Source organism: Triticum aestivum, chromosome 1B (genome assembly GCF_018294505.1).
Source record: "Triticum aestivum cultivar Chinese Spring chromosome 1B, IWGSC CS RefSeq v2.1, whole genome shotgun sequence".
Classification (NCBI taxonomy): Eukaryota; Viridiplantae; Streptophyta; class Magnoliopsida; order Poales; family Poaceae; genus Triticum; species Triticum aestivum.
The window spans coordinates 686,282,252-686,302,840 of NC_057795.1; the positions used below are offsets into that span (position 1 = coordinate 686,282,252).

At 50.5% G+C, this 20,589-nt stretch overlaps 1 protein-coding gene across 1 annotated transcript; it reads left to right on the plus strand.

Annotated features, from left to right (window-relative positions):
• Window positions 1–18,820: 18,820 nt before the first annotated feature.
• LOC123149302 (protein GOS9-like) lies at window positions 18,821–20,046 on the plus strand. The gene is made up of 3 exons (XM_044568936.1): window positions 18,821–18,975; window positions 19,140–19,370; window positions 19,468–20,046. Exons 1-3 carry the CDS (start codon window positions 18,973–18,975, stop codon window positions 19,693–19,695), a joined length of 462 nt encoding a protein of 153 aa, XP_044424871.1. The 5' UTR covers window positions 18,821–18,972; the 3' UTR covers window positions 19,696–20,046.
• The last annotated feature ends 543 nt before the right edge of the window (window positions 20,047–20,589 follow it).

A 20,589-nucleotide genomic window follows, 5' to 3' on the forward strand; every position in this document is an offset into this window, starting at 1 on the left:
TCGGGGTGCCGGGTCGGGGTCGGGGTGCCGTGTCGGTGTCGGGGTCGGGGTGTCGGGTCAGGCTCGGGGTCGGGGTGTCGGTGTCGGTGTCGAGGTCGGGGTCGGGGTCGGGGTCTCGGGGTCGGGGTGTCGGGTCGGGGTGCCGGGTCGGTGTCGGGGTGTCGTGTCGGTGTCGGGGTCGGGGTGTCGGTGTCGGGGTCGGGGTGCCGGGTCGGGGTCGGGGTGCCATGTCGGTGTCGGGGACGGGGTGTCGGGTTAGGCTCGGGGTCGGGGTGTCGTTGTCGGGGTCGGGGTCGGGGTGTCGGGGTCGGGGTCGGGGTCGGGGTCTCAGGGTCGGGGTGTCGGGCCGGGGTGCCGGGTCGGGGTCGGGGTGCCGTGTCGGTGTCGGGGTCGGGGTGTTGGGTCAGGCTCGCTGGTCGGGGTGTCGGTGTCGGGGTCGGGGTCGGGGTGTCGGGGTCGGGGTCTCGGGGTCGGGGTGTCGTGTCGGGGTGCCGGGTCGGGGTCGGGGTGCCGTGTCGGGTCGGGTTTTTTTCCTCTTTTTTCCTTTTCTTCTTCTTCCTCTTCTTCCTTTTCTTCCTTTTTTTCCTTCTTCTTCTTCTTCTTCTTCTTCTTCTTCCTCCTCCTTTCTTTTTTCCTCTTCTTCTTCTCCTACTCTCCTCTTTCTTCTTCTTCTTCTTCCTCTTCTTCTTTTTTCTTCTCCTCCTCCTCTTCTTCTTCTTCCTTTCCTTTTTCCTCTTCTTCTTCTCCTCCTCTCCTCTTTTTTCTTCTTCTTCTTCCTCTTCTTCTTTTTTCTTCTCCTCCTCCTCTTCTTCTTCTTCCTTTCCTTTTTCCTCTTCTTCTTCTCCTCCTCTCCTGTTTTTTTTTCTTCTTCTTCTTTTTCTTTCCTAAAACTGAACTAAACCTAAAACTAAACCTAAATCTAAACCTAAATCTAAAACTAAAACTAACACTAAAACTAAATCTAAACTAAACATAAACCTAAAACTAAAAAAGAAAAAAAAAGGAAAAAACTAAATCTAAACCTAAAACTAAACTAAAACTAAAACTAAAACTAAAACTAAACCTAAAACTAAAACTAAAACTAAATCTAAGCTAAACATAAACCTAAAACTAAAAAATAGAAAAAAAAAAGGAAAAACAGAGGAGGTAGAGCTCACCTGGGCTGGTGGAGGAGGTGGCCGGTGGAGGAGGGGGGCGGAGCGGCCTGGGGCGGCGGCGCTGGGCCCGGGGCGGGGGGGCCGGGGCACCGGGGGGCCGAGGCGCGGCGGCGCCGAGACGGCAGGGCGGCGGGGGCGACGGGGCGGGGGGCCGGTGGGGCGACGGCGCCGGGCGGCAGTGGCGACAAGGCGGGGGGCCGGTGGAGGAGGGGGGCGGGGCGGCCTGGGGCGGCGCCGCCGGGCCCGGGGCGGTGGGGCGCGGGGGGCTGGGGCGCCGGGGGGCCGGGGCGCGGCGGCACCGAGACGACAGGGCGGCGGGGGCGACGGGGCGGGGGGCCGGTGGGGCGACGGGGCGGGGGGGCGGTGGGGCGGCGGGGCGGTGGGGCGACCGGGCGGCGGCGAGTGGTGGGGGCGGCGGCGCGCGTGTGGGAGCAGGAGAGAAACAGAGAGAGAGGGCGGGGTGGGGCGTGCCGTTAGATATGTTGAATGTTTGCCATCCGCCCTCTTTGTCGTCCGCTTTTTTGCCGTCTGCGGGGCGGGCGGGGAGGGGGGCCGTTAAGTATTTTTTAAACAGCTCCTCAGTGGGGCCCCCCTCCCTCTTTGCCGTCTGCTGGCCGACAGGAAAGAATCTTTGCCGTGAGCTAGCGGACGGCAAAGAACTGGCTGATGGCACTTTGCCATCAGCTAGTTCTTTGCCGTCTGCTTTTGGGTAGCTGATGGCAAAGAGCTTATTTGCCGTCCGCTAGCGGACGGCAAAGAGCTGGCAGATGGCAAAGTAGCTGATTCCAGTAGTGATAGCAACGGCAAGCCACGACACAATAGACACAAGCGTCGCAACAATGGCGACAATACTGAAGACACGGCAGTCAATGCCGGATTTGGTGGCTCTAAATCCGATCAGCGGAAAAAGCCATTTAAAAGAAACAATCCGGGCCCATCCAGTATGGACTGCATACTCGATCGCTCGTGTCAAATTCACGGCACCCCCGATAAACCAGCCAACCACACCAACAGAGAATGTTGGGTGTTCAAATAGGCCGGCAAGTTGAATGCTGAAAACAAGGATAAGGGGCTGCATAGCGATGACGACGAGGAGCCCCGGCCGCCGAACATAGGAGGACAGAAGAAATTTTCTCCCCAGGTGAAAATGGTGAATATGATATACGCAACCCATATTCCCAAACGGAAACGGAAGCATGCACTAAGGGACGTCTATGCGATGGAGCCAGTCGCCCCAAAGTTCAACCCATGGTCTTCTTGTCCGATCACTTTCGATCGCAGGGACCATCCTACCAGTATCCGTCACGGCGGTTCGGTCGCATTGGTCCTTGACCCCATCATTGACGGATTCCATCTCACACGAGTCCTTATGGACGGTGGCAGCAGCCTGAACCTGCTCTATCAGGATACAGTGCGCAAAATGGGCATCGACCCCTCAAGGATCAAGCCCACAAAAACCACCTTTAAAGGTGTCATACTAGGTGTAGAGGCCTGTTACACGGGCTCAATCACACTGGAAGTAGTCTTTGGATCTCCGGACAACTTCCAAAGCGAGGAGTTAATCTTCGATATCATCCCCTTCCGCAGTGGCTATCATGCATTGCTCGGACGAACTGCATTTGCCAGATTCAATGCGGTACCGCATTATGCATACCTCAAGCTCAAAATGCCGGGACCTAGGGTTATAACAGTAAATGGAAACACAGAGCACTCGCTCCGTACGGAGGAGCACACTGCGGCCCTCACAGCTGAAGTACAAAGCAGCCTTCTTAGGCAGATCGCCAATTCGGCGATAAAGAACCCGGACACCGTCAAGCGAGTCTGAAGTACCCTACAACAAGATCGTCCGGCACATCCAGAGCTCGCCTAGCAATTCGGCCTTCGTCCTAGTCCCAGTCAAGCGGCAAAATTTGTGCCACGCGTACATAATTACGCACTCACAATACCAAGGGCATAGGCGGAGGCACAGCTATGACACGGTCAAAAATGCGGCTCAATCGCTGCAGGATCCGTATATCTTCACACCTTTTCTTTTCAGGTCCCTATTTTCGGGAGGCCCTCTCGATAGTCCGACTATCGGACACATAACGTGATGGAAATACCAAGGAGACAAGAAGCTTTGGCGTATAAGGGAATCCCCGGGTGGTCTCTGATAACGATCGTTATACCTGTTTTACATACACACATGAAGCTTACCCTTGGCCAGGACATGTCAAATAGTCCTATTTTGCTTATCGCACTACTTGTATACATACGCTTTGACGTATTATTTAAATAACAATGGAAAATAATGTATAGCATCAGCTTACTATTACATTTCTTTATCCTTTTCCTATACTACTTATTTATTACAAATTGCACCCATACATTTTGGTACGTCCGGCTCGCCAGGGGCTTCAGTGTACCCCATAACACGGCAAGAAAAGTCCGAACACTTTCAACAGTGCGGCACCTCAAACTTATAGCATTATATGCATCAGCTCCGAATCATGTCTTGGGTCAATAGTTGGGTTTGCTCGGCTCCCATATTTTGGTACCTTACGTTCCGCTATATCGGCTAAGGTAGCACAGGTAGAACTACAGCGATTGTGTCCCGGTTCTTCCGGACGAGCACCTCAGTAGAGAAAGCCGAAAACTGACTGTCATGATGAGGTGAGAGTTGGTCGCTGTTCGAGAGGTCTCAAATCCTTAAAGATTTTTTCTGCTTCGGGCGAGGAATCGGCCTTGACCGATTTAGGCGTGCATAGCGCCCCAAGCTTGGTCTTCCGAATACTAGGGGCTTCGCCAAAATTTAAAATTGTAGACTTCTATGGCTAAGTGAGAGAGATAAAGCTATATAGTTCGATTGCCTTGTTCGCTGCGCTAAACACCTCCTTAAAGGACCAAAAATTTAGATAAAGAGTGTTTAGATTTATCCCGAACACCCTAATAGTAGTTACACTGGGGCAGAAGCCGATGACTGGCCAACTTTCAGATTTTTATAAACGGCCACACAGAAGGTAATATTTTAAATCAACAAGCGTTACATAGCGCACATGAACTCATTTTCATATTACAGGATGGCGGGAGTACATTCATTCAAATATTATATCCTTAGCACATTCCTCCGCAACAAGGCGGGCACCCTTCAGGACATTGTCATAATACTGTTCAGGGTGGCGATGCTCCTTGCCCTTCGGCGGCCCCTCCGTCACCAGCTTCTCGACATCCATCTTCGCCCAATGCACTTTCGCACAGGCCAAGGCCCTGCGCGCACCTTCAATACAGACTGACCGCTTTATGACTTCAAGCCGCGGGCAGGCATTCATAAGCCGCTTTACCAGGCCGAAGTAGCTGCTGGGCAGGGGCTCGCCAGACCACATCCGGACTATGAGATCCTTCATGGCCAGTTCGGCCGCCTTGTGAAGTTTGACCAGTTGCTTCAACTGGTCGCTCAAGGGCATCGGGTGTTCGGCCCCAATATACTGGGACCAGAACAACTTCTCCGTCGAGCTCCCTTCCTTAGCTCGGTAGAACTCTGCGGCATCAGAGATGCTGCGCGGCAGAACTGCGAATGCTCCTGGGGAGCTACAAATTCGGGTAAGTAAAAAGAAATTCTCCTTCACATGCTTGATTTGCATATTAAATGTCTTACCCGCCGTAATCTTCTTCGCTGCTTGAACCTCTTGGAGGGCCTTTTGGGCTTCAGCTTTTGCATCTTGTGCACTCTGGCGGGCCTTTGCAAGCTCGGACTCTTGTGTCTTAGAGTCACACTACAAGGACTCATATTTTTTGACGAAGTCCTGGAGCTCTTGCTGGACCTCGCCAACCCGAGCCTCTTGTTTCTCGCGCTCGGTGCGCTCCTTGGCCGCTTTGTCCCCGGCCTCGGATAGCGCCTTCTTAAGGGCCGCCACTTTAGTCATGGCCCCTATTGACATTCATGATGCTTCAATTAGCATCAAAAACTTTTCCTTTATATGGCATACAGACAGGGCATTGTGTACCTTTGTTTTCTTTGAGCTGCCTCTTCATGAGGCCGAGCTCTTCCTCGTTCTGCTCTAGGTCCCGCTTCAGTCCGGAGACCTCCGCTGTGCGAGCGGCAGCGGCCAGCAGCGACGCCTGCTTATTCACATAGACATACTCTTATTAGACTCCTGTGGATGTTATTTGATCCTCTGCTCGGCTTTTCTTTCTGAACACCAAATAGAGCATCAGGGGCTACTATCTATACTGTGATTACTTACCTCAAAGCCTGTTAGGAGGCTGGTGCAGGCTTCGGTCAGTCCACTTTTGGCAGACCGAACCTTCTCAATCACCGTACTCATCAGAGTACGATGTTCTTCATCAATGGAAGCGCCTCGGAGCACTTCCAGCAAGTTAGCCGTTGCCTCTGGATGGACAAAGGTCATCGGCATAGGCGGATCGCCCCCCCTTAGCGAGGGGCTGCCTGCGTGAATTCGGAACCACTGGAGGTTCCGGTGCAGTGTCTGGCTGGGGGCCAAACTTGCGGCGACCCCCAGAATCCATGGGGGGTCTCCCCCCCCCCCCATGTGCTCGGCGTCAAGGATTTCGCCCTAGGGCGTCCCCAGAACTGTCTCCCCCTGGTCTGGTATCCTCTAAGACAACACCTCGGTGTTGTCCGCGGGTCGGGTGGTGCTGGCCGTCGAGAGCGAATCGTTGTTCATCGCCGACGCGCTCAAAGACCCATCCCATGAGGATAGGTCAATGCGGGCTTTGGACGGAATGCACAATCATATTTAACATGATAAGAAGCAATAAAGCAAAACATACCAGAAGTATTATAGTGTTCGGATACTTACGACTTCGCCAGGGGCTTGTCCCTGGGCAGCCACTCCTCGTCGCTGTAGGCGGCTATTGTGGAGTGGTCCGGAGGGAGGGTCTTTCCCTTCTTGGACACTTCGGCCTCCCCAGACGGGGCGGCCTTCCTTTTCTTTCCCCCCTTCCGGTTGGAGGGGGAGGACTTTCCTCTTCCTCCTCCCCGTATTCATTGGAGGAGCGCGCCTCAGTGTCTTTGGACGATGAGTCCGCTACAACCTTGCGTCGGAGACCTTTCCTGGTCCCCGTGGACTTCTTCTTGGCCTTCTTCTCCGGCACCTCATAGGGCGCCGGAAATAGCATCTCCGTTAGGAGAGCCGTTGCTGGATCTTCGAGTAGTGGAGCTGGACAGTCGATCCGCTCCGCTATCGCTACCCAGTCCTGTTAAATTGGCATGGAGGCATTAGATTCCTCCCACAAATATACTGGGGAAAGGAGCATCTTGTAAAATATAAAGAACTTACCAGATTGGCGGTGCGCTTTGCGCTGAGTCCGCGATCCTCGGTAAGGGGAGGGGGTATTTCGGCAGCCTTAAACAACACCTTCCAGACGTCTTTGTGTGTTGTGTCGAAGAGCTCTTGCAGCGTATGGTGTTCGGCCGGGTCGAACTCCCACATATTGAATGCCCATCTTTGACACGGGAGGATCCGGCGGAAGAGCATGACCTGGACCATGTTGACAAGCTTGATTTTCTTGCTTATCATATTTTGACACAGTTCTAGAGTCTGGTCAGCTCTGCCGGCTCACCCCAGGCTAATCCCTTCTCTCCAGGAGGTGAGCCACATGGGGATGCCAGATCGAAATTCGGGGGCTGCCGCCCAGTTGGTGTCACGCGACTCGGTGATATAGAACCACCCCGATTGCCACCCCTTCACGGTCTCCACGTAGGAGCCTTCGAGCCAAATGACGTTGGGCATCTTGCCCACCATGGCTCCTCCGCACTCCGCTTGTTGGCCGACCACTATCTTCAGCTTCACGTTGAAGGTCTTCAGCCACAGGCCGAAGTGGTGCTTGATGTGGAGGAAGGCCTCGCACACGACGCTAAACGCTGAGATGTTGAGGATGAAATTGGGTGCCAGATTGTGGACGTCCAGCCCATAGTAGAACATGAGCCCACGGACAAATGGGTGGAGGGGGAATCCCAGTCCGCGGACGAAGTGGGCAAGTTATACGACCCTCTCATGGGGTTATGGAGTAGGGACGATCTGCCCTGCGTCTGGGAGCCGGTGCGCAATGTTTGCGGCCAGGTATCCGGCTTCCCAGAGCTTCATAATGTTCTCCTCCGTAACGGAGGAGGCCATCCACTTACGTCCCGCTCCGGACATGTTTGGAATGGCTTTGAGGAGAAGGTGAGAACTTGGGCAATGGAGCTCGAGCGTGCGAGAATGGATGGGCAGGGGAAGAAGAAGGCATGGGTGAAAAAGAGGAATCCTTATCCCTTTATAAAGGCGGTAGAAACTGTGCGCCTCCCCACTTGCCCCGTAAAATCGCTTATTCGCCAAGCGCCACGATTGATGGCGCGGTTGGGTTACCCACACCCGTATTGATGAGAATCACGTGATAAGGGGACATGATCTCTGCTTCGACAAGACGTGCCAAGGAAATCGCCTCACAATATATGCAGTAGCTGGTTGAGAAAAACGGTTCGAATAAAGACCGGGCCGTGGCGTGATGTCACGCTAAGAAAAGTTGTCAGCATATTAGATTTGTGGAATATTGTGCTCTCTATAGTGGTATGTGGAATTTGTTTTGCAGAGCCGGACACGATCCTTGTGTTCAAAATCTTCTATGGAGTATTTGGAGAAGGAACCCGCCTTGCAATGCCAAAGACAATCTGCGCGCCGGACTCATCGTCATTGAAGCCTGGTTCAGGGGCTACTGGAGGAGTCTAGTATTAGGGGGTCCTCGGACAGCCGGACTATATACTTTGGCTGGACTATTGGACTATGAAGATACAAGATTGAAGACTTCGTCCCGTGTCCGGGTTGGACTCTCCTTTGCATAGAAGGCAAGCTTGGCAATTCGGATATGTAGATCTCCTTCTCTGTAACCGACTCTGTGTAACACTAGCCCCCTCCGGTGTCTATATAAACCGGAGGGTTTAGCCCGTAGGACGAAAACAATCATAATCATAGGCTAGCTTCTAGGGTTTAGCCTCTACGATCTCGTGGTAGATCAACTCTTATAATACTCATATCATCAAGATCAATCAACCAAGAAGTAGGGTATTACCTCCATCGAGAGGGCCCGAACCTGGGTAAACATCGTGTCCCCCGCCTCTTGTTACCATTAGCCTTAGACGCACAGTTCGGGACCCCCTGCCCGAGATCCGCCGGTTTTGACACCGACAGAGCCCTCTTGGGCAAAGAAGATTAAGCGTAGGATGAAGAAACTTTTCTGCAAGGAGTCTCATGGCCAGTACATGTCTCATGTGTCTGAGAATAAGGCCCGCAGCCGTCACAAGGAGCTCATGCGTTAGTTGGGTGCAACTGTTAATAGTGGATCTGAGGGAAGGATCACCGATGAGGAGGAGTGGGTTCAGCAGCACTGCCAGTGGACCAATTCAGACGCCGACCAGTTTTCGACCGAAGACGGCGATGCAGATGATCCTGCTGGGATGTGATGTTTGAGATCCTCAGTTTGCTATCACCTGGAGCCATAGCAACGCTCTTTGCCTTTTTGGCGTCTCGATGCCAAAGGGGGAGAGAGTATAGGGATTTGTGTCGTTGCCGAGTTGCGAGTGTGTGTGTCTTTGTGGTTTGTTGCGTCGTTGCTTTCTCTTGTTGTTTGCTTGTTTTGGTTTTGTGCCTGTGAGACCTAGTTCAAGTCATATGGTGTGAGACATATGCTATCTTATCCTTTATTATCTATGTCCATCAAGTACATTGGTAATTTGTGAGTTGCACGCTTATCCTGTTATATACCCTGCTCACACGTACCCATTTGCTTAGGTTGTTGGACTATGAAAGATAGGGGGAGTGTTGAAACTAATGTGTGTGCTTTGCATTCCAAAGGCACTACTAATTAGGTGCACACATTCAGGGGGAGCCTGTCTATATTTTGTAGTTCTAAGTATCTCTTCATTCTTGTACTATCCTTGTGCAAATCCCTTGTTGTCATCAATCCACCAAAAAGGGGGAGATTGTTAAGGCATATCTCTCTCAGTGTAGTTTTGGCGATTGATGACAACACATTTGCGGACTAATCGTGTGCTTTGAGCATTTCAGAGATTCATCCTTTGGCACGAGACGATTCCTTCCCCTCAGAGTTTTAATCAAGACGGTGTAGCTCTTTCGTTTCTATTTTGGTGGACATGTTTCGTAGGAGTCACCGTACTATCAAGAGGGGATCCGCTTTTGGTAAGGCTAGGGTGGAATCAACACGTACACATCTGTTTTACACCCACCGAGCCTTCCCGCTTCGATGGAGGTTTTCTTCCCCTGGTATGGGTGTTGCTTGGTCCCGGCGGTAGTACCATGGTGCCCAGCGGTAGTACTTCTCAAGAGCCACAGGCAGCAGTACCACTCTGCAGTGGTAGTACCGCCTGTGGGTCCTCAGCCGTAGTACCGCTGCGGTACCGGGGTCCTACCGCGTCGACTCGAGGGGGTCGCCCCTCGTGTCGGATTGTGCGGCATTAAGCAGCGGCAGTAGAAGCAGTAGTACCGCTGGAGAGCGGTAGTACCGCCCTACCACCCCGGCAGTACCGCACTGGGTCCATCCTCTGCCCATCTGGTTGCCCTCCCTGGCTGCACGACAGTACCGCGAGGGGGAGTGGTAGTACTGCTGGGGCTAGCGGTAGTACCGCTGCCCCCTGCGGTAGTACCGCCCTCTGCGGGGCTGTTCTGGGGGTAACGGTTGGATTGTTCCCCACACTGTAAAAGGGGGTCTTCTTCTCCAAAGTTGACCTACCTGTTCCCCCAAAAGCTCCATTGTTGCTCTAAGCTCCATTTTCACCCGATCTCTCTCCCTAGCCAATCAAACTTGTTGATTTGCTTGGGATTTGTTGAGGAGGCCCCGATCTACACTTCCACCAAGAGAAATTTGATTCCCCCCACTAATCCCTAGCGGATCTTGTTACTCTTGGGTGTTTGAGCACCCTAGACGGTTGAGGTCACCGTGGAGCCATAGTCCATTGTGGTGAAGCTTCGTCATGTCGTTGGGAGCCTCCAATTAAGTTGTGGAGATTGCCCCAACCTTGTTTGTAAAGGTTCGGTCGCCGCCTTCAAGGTCACCAATAGTGGAATCACGACATCTCGCATTGTGTGAGGGCGTGAGGAGAATACGGTGGCCCTAGTGGCTTCTTGGGGAGCATTGTGCCTCCACACCGCTCTAACGGAGATGTACTTCCCCTCAAAAGGAAGGACTTTCGGTAACACATCCTCGTCTTCACCGGCTCCACTCTTGGTTATCTCGTACCTTTACTTGTGCAAGCTTATTTGTGTTGTATCCCTTGCTTTCTTGTGTACTTGTTGTTGTTGCATCATATAGGTTGCTCACCTAGTTGCATATCTAGACAACCTACTTTGATGCAATGTTTTTTTGGTAAAGAAAAGCTAAAAATTGTTAGTTACCTATTCACCCCCCCCCCCTCTAGTCAACTACATTGATCCTTTCAGTTGTGACCTCCTCCGTGAGGGTCTCATCTGGAGAGTAGGGACAGGGACGCATATCAATATCCATCATGACCCATGGATCCCTCGCAGCGGTAGCACCAGGCCACTGGGCCAAGTGTACATGCAAGGCGTTAATAAGGTCGCCGACTTGCTAAACCCTGATGGGATGACATGGAACGAGGAAGTGGTCGATGCGATGTTTACTTCAGATGATGGAGCAGATGTGAAGCAAATCGCTATACGAGGACCGAATACTGAAGATTTTCTAGCATGGAATTTTACACGAAATGGTGTATTCTCGGTCAAGTCGGTGTATCATCTAAGAATGTCTATGAACAGAGCGAGGTCCGGACAGCCGGAGTCCTCGAGCTCGACAACAAAGCCCAAGGGGTATTTGGCGCTGTGGGAAATGAGTGTTCCTAGTAAGGTCAAGATCCATATGTGGCGTTTGATACGAAATGGTCTTGCTGTAGGTTGGGAGCTTCATCGAAGGCGCATCAAGCAGGGCATTTTTTGTTTTGTGTGTGCCCGCGAAGAAACTATGATGCGTAGATTCTGGGGCTACCAACATTCAGTCTTATTCTGGGAGGAGTTGGGGGCGCACATGGGGTTGGCACTTGAGTTGCCACCCATGCATATCGAATCACAACGAGCCCTAGCCTCTTGGCTGCTTGACTGGTTTGCTCGTGCTTCTGATGACGATAAGGAGTTGATGCTCCAAGCAGCTTACAGCCTTTGGCTAGCAAGAAACGAGGCCAGAGACGGGAGGAGGATAGCACAGCCACATGAAATAATAGCTACAGTGCAGATGCAGATTAAGGACCGGAGAGCATCACATGAGACGAGGGCGCCACAACAGGAACCAAAAAACGTTCAGCGGTGGGAACCCCTGGCAGCTGGATGGGTGAAGATCAACTCTGATGGTGCGGTCTCCAGGAATGGGGAGAGAGGAGGAGGTGGCGCGGTCCTGCGGGATCACCAGGCGGCGTTCATAGCTGGGTCTTGCCAACTCTTCCCAAGTATTGCTGATCCTGAGATGGTGGAAGTTCTCGCATGCCGAAGTGTTGCCCGCATGGCGATTGATCTGAATGTTAGGAGGGCGCACGTCGAGCTGGAAAGCCTAGCTCTTGTGCATATGCTAAATAATCCGGAGAAGAACCTCTCTGCTGTTGGGCCATGGGTTCAAGAGATGAAGACTTTGCTCAGTGCTATGGATGAGGCCAGGATGACGTGGATTCGTCGATCGGGGAATGTTGCCGCTGATAAACTAGCGAGAGTAGGTGTAGGAGAGTGCCGGTCGGAGATTTGGGAGGGATCGCCACCAGACTTTATTTTAGATGTAATTTCAGACCAGATTCCTAGCTATGGTTAAATAAATCGGCATTGATATTTCCCCTAAAATAATGTTGCCGTCGGAGTAGTGAAACCTGGACTCGGGCAGCTTTACACTAACATTTATGTACATGTGACCACTCGAGGCATGTATGCCTTCCACGTCGCCCAGAAGATAACAAAACATGTTTCTAAGAAGGTAGCTACCTCAAAAACTAAAATCAGCAACTCAAAAAATATTACGGATTAATCACAAATTAACTACAAAATGGTTGGTTTCCCGCAAAAAAAAAATGGTTGGACAATGAATAAAAATAAAACGATCGTCCCTAAGCTCAGACAAAGGTAACCTCTTCTTTGATTTCTCTCTCTTTCAACTCATCAAACTGTCGGGTAGGAGAGAACGGGTTGGTGTGTCTTCCAGAAAGATGCACAGAGCTAAGGGCATTCCTAACCGATCTCCTATAAAATAGAGAGGTATCTGACCGAGTAAGCCTTAGTGGAGTATTTATACTTCACTAAGTTTTGGTCGGTTCTAGCCAATCCCCTAAACTTGGCAGAGTAAAACATAAACTTGCAAAAATTCAACCTATCTTCAACCGAAATTTGCATACATTTAAACATAAGTTCAACATAGATAGTCTTGACAGCAGAACACTAAACATAAATTCAAACTTAAACTACACTAGACTACTCGTCTTCATCGACCATAGTGGAGTTCAAGCCAATCTTTGCTCGACAGCCCACCGCCGCTGAGACATGGATCCAGGCCGGTGCCGTCGTCGTCGCAGTCGGGGAAGATGCTCTGCCACTCCTTGACGTCGAACTCCCCCTCCTCGTCGCCCTCCTTTCTGCCATCCTCGCCGCCTTGCACCTCGTCACCAGAGATGACGATGATCTCCCTGCCATTGTCGACGAATATCGCCCGCTCCACCTCCACGAGCTAGGGGTGCTGGCGGCGGCCACTGTACGCCTCCTCGACAGACTCCGCCTCGAGGCGCTCCCTCGCCTATCGGTCCTCCCGAGCCATTGTCGCGCTCACCACACCCGGCGCTGGCGGGACGTGGTGGATCGACGCCAACCCAAATGGGAAGTTCAGCCTCGCGGCGGCACCGTGGAACTGGACTTGCCACCGTTCGTACTCCACCATCGCAGGCTCCGCTGTGTGGAATGACGCGACCCACTTCCTCTTGTGGGTCTCCTGGTTGGTGACCTCCGCCACCCATGTCCCCCACGTGCGTTGTCGGACACTGATGTATGTCCTCTGCGGCGGTCACGGCGGAGGGAGCTCTGGGAAGTAGCCGAGCGGTGGATTAAATATAAGAAGATTCGCTGCGGCTGAGTACAATTTTTACTCCACTAACACCGAATGGGGATTGGCTAGGTCCCGGTTTGTTTTACTCTTCTAACCGGTTATTGGGATTGCTTAGAAATGCCCTAACCTACTCTGCCCGCATTAGAAAACAACAGCAGATAACCTGCTCTGCTCTGCATGCAACTTGTTTTTGTTGACATGCATTTCCATCGGCCGGCACCTTGTTTTTCCTTTAACATCTGGTTGGTGTGTTCTCCATCCCATGCTATTAGTGATCATTCTACTTCTCATTTTGGTCTGCAAAATTTCCTTAATATATGTACAAAATAAATTTGAGAAATGATCTCAGGGATAATATTTTGGTTGGTAGTTGGCTACATCCGGATATTTTTCTTTTTTCCATTGATGACAACAAACCAGCAACTACCAGTTGCGCTGTGCTGAAGAAAGGTATAGAAAATAGGAATAGTGCAGCATGACAAACAAAATTGTTGCCATCTGTCATCGTGGTAGTACCATAGGACTTTTTTTTTGAAATGGTCACCGGGGGGGAAAGGCTCCCCACCTGAATATATTTCAAAAGCCAACAGATGTTACAAGGTTCACAGATGGTTCGAGGAGAGGAAATCACGCCACAAGCCGGCGTGTCCTTTTAAGGAATCAGTCTTAAGCCGATGAGACCAAATAACCAAATCCTCTAAGATAGCTTTTACAGAAACTGAGGCAGCAATGTCAAGCCCTTGGAAAACTTTCTTGTTTCTAGCATCCAAATTTTCCAAAGAATAAGGAGGAGCATGAACGTACGAACTGAAGTGGGTAGCTGAGCGGGAAGGGGGAGCTGAAAAGCTCACTGAAGGGCGCGACGGTAGGCTGAATGCCGGTGGCCCTCCAAATCGCACGAGCAGCTGGATAGGAGAAGAAAAGATGATCGCGGTCCTCCACCAAGTGATCACATCTCGGGCATACTTGAGTATCGAGGATGTTCTTTTTGTGCAGGTTGTGCCGAGTGTTGAGACGGTCAAGGCAAACCAACCAGCCAAAGATCATCACTTTTCTTGGCACCTTTGAGTCCCAGATGTCAGCGAGCATAGGCTCAGCAAGCTGGACCGAGAGGGCAGCATAGGCACCGCGAGTGGAGAAGGCCGCGCCATTGAGCAAGCGTCGAGTATCCGGTACCTGAGAGAGCAAACAATCCTGCAACAACGAGTTTAGGGAAGCAAGTTCTGCGATCGCAGTAGAGGTTAGCCGATTACGAAGAGCAAGTTCAAGCCCATCCTGCATAATAGTGGAAACCATGGCATGTTGGTTTGTGTGGTGAGAAAAAAGAGCGGGGTAGACTATAGCCAGAGGTTCCGGCTTTAGCCAACGATCTAGCCAATAGAAGGTGGAACAACCATTCCCAACAGTGCACTGTGAAATCTCTCTCAAACTATGAAGGTGTTTAAAAATGGTTTTGGCAAGGAAGGAACTGTTCTTTCCGTGGCCAATATGAAGGGGGGAATGGTGTAGGACCCAATCTTTCCAAGGGAGGTTAGAAGAGTGTAAAAACTTGTAAGCAAATTTCAGCAGTAAGCAAAAGTTTTGTGCGCGAAGGTTTTTAACACCCAGACCACCTGCAACTCTAGGGGAACAGACTTTATCCCAGGCAACTAAGCATTTAGCCCCAGAGCAAGTGTCATCGTTGGACCAGAAAAAGGTACATCTACGCTTATCAATCGCCTCAATAACCTTGATGGGGAGTGAGAAGCACAACATAAAGTAGGTAGGGAGGCTATCCAGGACCGCAGAAGGAAGAACAAGTTTACCTCCACGAGATAGGAGGAGCGCACACCACCCAGCAAGATAGGCATCACACCGGTCTATAACCGGTTGGAAGGCAGACGTAGAGAGCTTATGGGGAGAGAGTGGAAGGCCAAGGTACGTTTGAGGGAATGAGGAGATGTTGCTCGCTAGATCTGAGGCCATAGCAGTGGCATCTTCAGGGTCAACATTGAGAGGGATGAAGGTTGTCTTAGTGAAGTTAATCTGGAGGCCGGTGGCCTCGGCTAAACAATCTAGGATGGTCTTTAAATTCTTTGCCGCGTCAGGGGTGGCTTTGACTATGATGAGCGTGTCGTCAGCATACTGGAGAACCGGGCAGGGAAGGTTAGGGCAAAGGGGGTGCAGAAGTTCACCTTCGCAGAAGGCTTTTAGGATCATTTGTTGTAGGATATCAGCAACAATGATGAACAATACGGAGATAGAAGGTCACCTTGCCGGAGGCCATTCTTGCATTGGATCCATCTTCCGGGGATGCCATTGAGCATCACTGCAGTAGACCCAGTGGTAAGCAATGATTCAATCCAATCACACCACCGAGGGGGGAACCCTCTGACCCGCAAGATGTGTAGGAGGGAGGACCAGCAAACAGAGTCAAAAGCTTTCCTAAAGTCAAGCGTGACAATGAGGGAAGGGGCTTTTCTCTTTGCACAGCAATGAAGTACCATACGACTTGTGGCTGCTGAAAACTTTCGGTATAAATAGGCCGGCATTTTGGTTCAAGGGCGGCCACAAAGCAAGCAAGCAGCTAGCATTTCCTGCAAAGATTAGAACAGAAAGAGATCTCCAGGCACGCGACGATATGGTAGGAGTATCAGCCTACTGCCTATCTAGCTTTCTACTTCCTTTGTTTTGTAGACTAATATATGATGTTTTAGATGACTAGTGAAGATTGATTACTTTATTATTGTATAGGTAACCTAACACAATATCTATGCGGACTAGTAACCGTCTTAGACTCGAGACGAAAAGATCCCGAAACCTATGCGGACATGACTAAATTGCTCAACAAGTAAGTTCAATCGATCATTATCGCACCATATCGGCAATTTTTTGTTCATTTCCTGATATCTCAAGTAATAATAATTATTTTTTGTCTTGCAGGGTTTGGAAACAGTTCACCGCAGAAACTCCGGGACTGCCGAAGGAGCTGCGATATACATACCCGAAAGTAAGTACTACTGGCTAGCTAGTTGCGCGCATCTCCCGTTGATTCTATAGCTATACTTTCATAAATGTCATTTATAATGCTTCATTATCAGTTTGATTGACCTCTATTTCTGGTAAAGTGCTTGTGGCAGGAACAAGGGAATGATTTATGTGGATACTACGTGTTCGAGTTCATCTACAACGCGACTTTGAAAAATAAGCGGGGCTACTCTAAAAGACAATATAAAGTGCGTAAGCAATAATATTCACAATTTCATTTTGTTACACCATCATTTCTGTTGAGTTTCATTCATATATATGTATTAATTAACTCCCTTCTTCAAATTAGACGTGGCAGATGCGGAATGAACTCCTAGAACCAGATCGCATGAAAGCAATTCAAGAGGAATTGGCGTGATTCTTTCTTGATCACGTCATCAATAAAGCCGGAGAATACCATGTGGAAGTTGATTTCAATTGCTAGGGGATTGTAATTAAGAGATCTTACATATTGTATATGTATGTAGCCAGTAGCGTCGGATAGATAATACGAAAACTTGTTATTCGACCAATCTCTCGGAGAAGGAGAGGTCGATCGATCACTTCTCTTGGTATGCATGACGAACTTCTGTACTTAATGGTTCCTTTCATTTTCTTACTAGCTAGTGTGTCGAGGGCCTCTCTATGTATAGTACGTAGCGTCGACCAAGCACAGACATAAGAGAGGACACTTCTCTCTATTAATTAGCTAGCTAACACAATATCTGAAACACCTAAATTAACCCCCCAAAACCCCCAACCCCCCCCCCCCTTTAAAAAAAAAAAAAACCCAACCACTGGAATGGTGATGCGTGGATGCCTTTTGGTCCCGGTTGGTGCCACCAACCGGTACCAAAGGCCCCCCTGCCTGGGCTTGGCGCACCAGCCACGTGGAGGACCATCTGTCCCGGTTCGTGTTAGAACCGGGACTAAAGGGGGGAGATATCAGTAACGACCCATTAGTCCCGGTTCATGAACCGGGACTAAAGGCCCTTACGAACCGGGACAAATGTCCCCTTTTCTACTAGTGCAGCAAGATGCATAGAGCTAAGGGCATTTCTTACCGAGCCCCTATAAAATAGAGAAGCATCCGACCAAGTAAGCCTTAGTGGAGTATTTATACTCTACTATACTCCATTAAGTTTTTGTCGGTTCTAGCCAACCCCCTAAACTTAGCATAGTAAAACATAAATTTGCATTAATTCAACCGAGTTTCAACTAAAATTTGCATACATTTAAACATAAGTTCAACAAACATAGTCTTGACAACAGAACATTAAACATAAATTCAAACTTAAACTCCACTAAACTTAAACTACACTAGACTACTCATCTTTATCGGTCATAGTGGAGGTCAGGCCAATCTTTCTTCGACAGGCCACAGCCTTACACCTCGTCGCCGGAGATGACGATGACCTCCCGCCATTTTCGGCGAATATCGCCCGCTCTGCCTCCACGAGCTCGGGGTGCTAGCGGCGGAGGTCCTCACTGTACGCCTCCTCAGTGGACTATGCCTCGAGGTGCTCCCTAGCCTCTCGGTCCTCCCGAGCCATCGTCGCGCTTACCACACCCGGCGCTGGCGGGATGAGGTGGACCGACGCAATCCCAAACGGGAAGTTCAGCCTCGTGGCAGTGTCGTGGAACCAGACTTGCTACTATTCATACTCCATCACCGCGGGCTCCGCCGTGTGGTACGACCCCGCCCACTTCCTCTTGTGGGTCTCCCGGTCGGTGACCTCCACCACCCATGTCCCCCACGCGCACTGCCGGACACTGATATATGTCCTTTGCGGCGGCCGCGACGGAGGTTGCTGGGGGAAGTCGGCAAACCGGGCGGCGGCGGGCGAATCGGGTGAGCGGTGGCGGCTCGAAGATGCGCCGCTAGAGGATGAACCGGGGGAGTAGCGGCGGATCCGCGGAGGGGACCATTGGCCACCACGCGCGTCCGGCCATTGGGAGGAGAGGGGGCGGCAGGGAACGGCGCAGGAGGCTCCGACGGATGGGCGAGGGGAAGGAGGGTAAGGAGAGGAGGGAGGGAAGATATTTTTACTCAATCGCCGAGTGGTGGAGTAAATACAGGGAGATTCGCCGCGGCTGAGTATAATTTTTACTCCACTAACGCCGACTGGGGATCGGCTAGGTCGCGGTTTGTTTTACTCCTCTAACCGGTTATTGGGATTGGTTAGAAATGCCCTAACCTACTCTGCTCGCATTAGAAAACAAGAGCAGATAACCTGCTCTGCTCTGCATGCAACTTGTTTTTGTTGACATGCATTTCCATCGGCCGGCAGCTTGTTTTTCCTTTAACATCTAGTTGGTGTGTTCTCCATCCCATGCTATTAGTGATCATTCTACTTCTCATTTTGGTAGGCATGTTTGTGCAAAATTTGCTTAATATATGTACAAAATAAATTTGAGAAATGATCTCAGGGATAATATTTTGGTTGGCAGTTGGCTACATCCGGATATTTTTCTTTTATCCATTGATGACAACAAACCAGCAACTACCAGTTGCGCTGTGCTGAAGAAAGGTATAGAAAATAGGAATAGTGCAGCATGACAAACAAAATTGTTGCCATCTATCATCGTGGTAGTACCATACGACTTGTAGGTGCTGAAAAGTTTCGCTATAAATAGGCGGGCATTTTGGTTCAAGGACGGCCACAAAGCAAGCAAGCAGCTAGCATTCCTTGCAAAGACTAGAACAGAAAGAGATCTCCAAGCACGCGACGATATGGTAGGAGTATCAGCCTACTGCCTATCTAGCTTTCTACTTCCTTTGTTTTGTAGACTAATATATGATGTTTTAGATCACTAGTGAAGATCGATTACTTTATTATTGTATAGGTAACCTAACAAAAGATATACTCCTCCATCGATTAACCGCGTCCGTGCATGCAGTCAACGCCGGCGATGAAGATCGGCCCGTATGGCGGCCCAGGAGGTAATCACTGGGACATTAATGCTCTCAATCCGCCCAAAAGGCTTGTGAGCATCCAGATTTGGAGCACTGATTCCTCCTGCGAAGGGGCCGGCGGGGTCGTCAACGGCATCTCGTTCAGCTATCTTGACATGGCAGGGCAACTAATCCCCTCGGGTCCATGGGGCTCCCAGACCGGTAAACCCCACGTGGTACGTACGTGCATGTGATATTGGAAAGAGTACGTATATATTTGTTTAATTTTTACTTATATATCTTGTGATCTACCTGCATACTTATTTTATGCAGATTAACATTGGTGAAGACGAGCGCCTGATCACTGTCTACGGCACCAGCGATGGCAAGTTTGTCACCTCGCTTAAATTTGTCACTGACCGGGCTTCTGATCCGTATGGGCCATACGGGGCACCGTCTACCATAAGTACTTTCAGCTTCCAGGGCGGCTCCATCCTCGCCTTCTTGGGCCGCTCCTCAGAGAAACTCAATGCCATCGGCGCCTACAAACTTGGGGTTTGATCCATCTATCCATCATGGCCAGCATACGTGTCTGCTGACTTCCGTATGTTTGGCTTCGGTGGATACATGTGTTCGACCTATATCTACTGCTTGTATTTGCAGCTAAATAAAATGGGGATCCCTCGCTGCTGCATCCTATGGATGGATGGATCCCTGCCGTCCGTGCGTGTGTGCGCGTGCTCGCTCTTTGTTTCCATATATATTGTATCGTCCTAGCCTGTGTAACTATAAGATGAATAAAAGTCTCAGAAACTAAGTACTCCCTCCATAAAGAAATATAAGAGTAGTGATCTAGACGCTCTTATATTTCTTCGCGGAGGGAGGTATTTTCCTGAGAATTTATACTTCTTACTTGCCATGCATGTCGGAAAATATTTACGCGCCTCCGTAAGTCAGGGTGGACATGGCCTGGGCTCAGCCCGTGCCGCCCGCAAGCTCGTCGTTCCTCTGGCCGAGCTAGTTCGAGCTCTGTGCTCCGGCGAGCCCCCCAAAACAGCTTGACTTGGCCTCTGCTTTAGCTATGCACTATTGGAAATCGGTTTTTCCCCGACTACCAGGTACACTCAGCAAAGACTTCGCCGAGTGTTACAGCCGGCAAACCGCACTCGACATGCACCCTTCCACCGAAGCGTTGCCGAGTGTTTTTTACAGACACTCGACAACCAGGCACTCAGGGAAAGATTTGAGCTCGATAATTAAAAACTTAAGGGCCCGCCCAAAACGTCGGTACTGGTCGATTTCCCGGGTGCAAGAATCCTCGAGCAGAATAAAAAAAAAGGGAAGCGCGCCCACACCGAGCAACCTATCTTCGTCAATGCCTGGCAGGCTGGGGAGGCCACTAGCCGCATTCTCAAGAATACGATGTGCACAATGTTGTTCGGGTCAGATCTCCAC